The sequence below is a fragment of the Dipodomys ordii genome, unplaced genomic scaffold, assembly GCF_000151885.1.
Source record: "Dipodomys ordii isolate 6190 unplaced genomic scaffold, Dord_2.0 Scaffold23, whole genome shotgun sequence".
NCBI classification, from domain to species: Eukaryota; Metazoa; Chordata; class Mammalia; order Rodentia; family Heteromyidae; genus Dipodomys; species Dipodomys ordii.
In genome coordinates, this window is record NW_012267239.1 from 2,337,566 (window position 1) to 2,340,010 (window position 2,445).

The 2,445-nt window shown below is 49.7% G+C and overlaps 1 protein-coding gene across 1 annotated transcript in view; it reads left to right on the forward strand.

Moving 5' to 3' along the window:
- Positions 1–879, forward strand: part of Pla2g3 (phospholipase A2, group III) — a 6,830-nt gene extending 5,951 nt beyond the window's left edge. Inside the window, exon 8 of the mRNA XM_013014256.1 lies at positions 681–879. Within this exon, the coding sequence (XP_012869710.1) occupies positions 681–879 (199 nt within the window). The remainder of the gene's footprint in view (positions 1–680) is intronic.
- Positions 880–2,445: the final 1,566 nt, after the last annotated feature.

Below are 2,445 nucleotides of genomic sequence, written 5' to 3' on the forward strand. Positions count from 1 at the left end.
CTGGGCCTGGGCGCTGTCCCTCAGCTCTTCAGCTCAAGGCGAGCGCTCTACCACTTGAGCTACAGCGCCACTTCCGGTTTTCTGGTGGTTTTATTGGAGATAGGAGTCTCACGGTCTTAGGTGCCCGGGCTGGCTTTGAACCGCGATCCTCAGATCTCAGCCTCCTGAGTAGCTAGGATTACAGGCATGAGCCACCAGCACCCGGCTGCCCTTTTTTACTTTAGTTATGTTTTGAAGGTCTAGAGTTTTGTCCCAGGCCAGCCTGGAACCACACTCATCTCACAGAGGTGAGATTACAGGCACATTCCACCCTGCCAGGCTTGTTGGTTGAGATGGCTCACTTTTTGCCCAGATTGGCCCTGAGCCTCCTCTACCTCCTGAGCAGGCCTGAGCCCTTCCTGATCCTGATCTGACTTTGACATTTAATCTCTCTTCAAGCTAATCGCTAATAATTCCCATTTTGCAGAACGAGGACTGAGGTCTAGTCCTTGGCTCAGGCTTCCTTAGCTGACTAGAGTAGCAAAAGGTTTCGGGTACCAGCTCAGCTTATTCTCCTCCATCCCCTCTTCCTTGCTGGCAACCCTGGCCCCAGCCCTGATCCTCTCTGGGCTTCAAACCCTCAATCTGCAGAGTAAGGTTCTTCTGGCCCTGACCACTGTCCCTCTGTTTCCTCCCCACAGCTGTTCCAGAGTCCTTAAGGCCATCAAAGTGACAGCTCGGCACTTACAGCAACTTCAGCAGAGACGACTCCAGCTCCACTCTAAAAGCCCAGACAAAGGGCAGATGTGGCTTTCAGAGCCCCTAGGGACCCCCATGTCATTTTATAACAAATGTCTCCAGCTAACTGAGGCAGCCCAAGGCAGCCAAGGAGAGCAATGATTCTAGAACTAGGGAATGTCAGTTCCAGCTATTTCTGTGCACCTGGTCCCAGGTCCTAGGGAATATTAGCCTCCTCTCCCTGGGTTAGACCTGGAGTATAGAAACCAAGAGGCTGGATGAAGGAACCTTGCCTGCTCTGCTGAGCGACCTTCTGCTGGTGAAACAACTCCTCTGTGCCTGCATGTGGTTGATAATCAGGAAACTCACTCTGATGTAGGGACCTTCCCATACTGATAGAATTGGGGCAGTAACTAACTGCAGTACCCTGAAGAGGTACCCATTGGATGATTCATACATGAGCCAAAAATCTCCCTAAGAAAACCCCAGAACCTTGGCTATGACACTTTAGGGCAGAGGGAGGAAATTAAAGATGTTCACTGCCTGAATCTGAACCCAAGACTGGGGTAGGGGACACTGGAGAGGCCACCTCAACTCCTTTCTTTGGTGCCTCTACGGTTTCTTTATTTGTACTGATACCAAGGCTTGAACTCAGAGCCTGATGCTCTTTCTGGGCTGTTTCACTCATGCCTGGCGCTCTACCACTTGAGCCACACTTCCTGTCTGGCGTTTGTGCTGGTTCATTAGAGATAGAATCTTGTGGATGCTTCTGCCCCAGCTGGCCTTGAATCCTCAGATTTCAGCCTCCTAAGTAGCTAGGATTAGAGGCATGAGCCACCAGTGACCAGTCAGGGACCCCCTTCCTTTAATAACTATTATGGCTTTTTGTGTTTTCAAAGCTGAGACCCCCAAACTCAGGGCCTTGCACTTACCAGGCAAGTGCTGTTCCACTGAGCTAAAACTTCAAACCCAGCTGCAGCCTTCTTAGCCAGACCTATACCATTGTTTCTACCCTAAAGCTAAATTCAAACCTCCTCTATGCTCTTGGGCAAAGGACTGCCCTCTCTTATGCTGAGCCTTAGTTTCTTCCTCTGAAAAAGAGGGTCACAAACATAACCATGAGCTACCTCATAGAATTGCTGAGGATAAATGAACATATGGGGGGGGGCACTTGGCACACAGTAAACTTTGATTCCCTCTAGCACTGAGCCAATGTGTTTTTCTGGTTTTGAGACATTGGCGTCCCTTTCTTGTGTTTGCCATGACTGGGGCTTGAACTCAGAGCTGTGGGCACTCTTAGCTTTTTCCACTCAAGGGCTGCACTCTACCACTTGAGCCACACCTCCACTTTTGGCTTTTTGGTGGCTCATTAGATAAGAGTCTAATGGACTTTCCTGCCAGGGTTGGCTTGGGATTGTGATCCTCAGATCTCAGCTTCCTGAGTAGCTAGGATTACAGGCGTGAGCCACCCACACTGGTAAAACCTCTTGAGGTCTTTGTTCACCTGAGAATTAGGTGTGAAGAAGGGCACCGACCCACAGGGTTATGGTTCGGATTAAAGGACCAGACACATATCCTGTATACAGCTGGTGCTTAGTAAATGTTAGTGCTGTCACTCGCTTGCTTTTCAGCCCCTGTTTTATACTAGCTCTCCTCATCCACAGACGGCTAAGAAATCTGGAAGGAGTCAGAAAGTGAAGCTGGAGAATTTAATTCCTAATGGCTGAC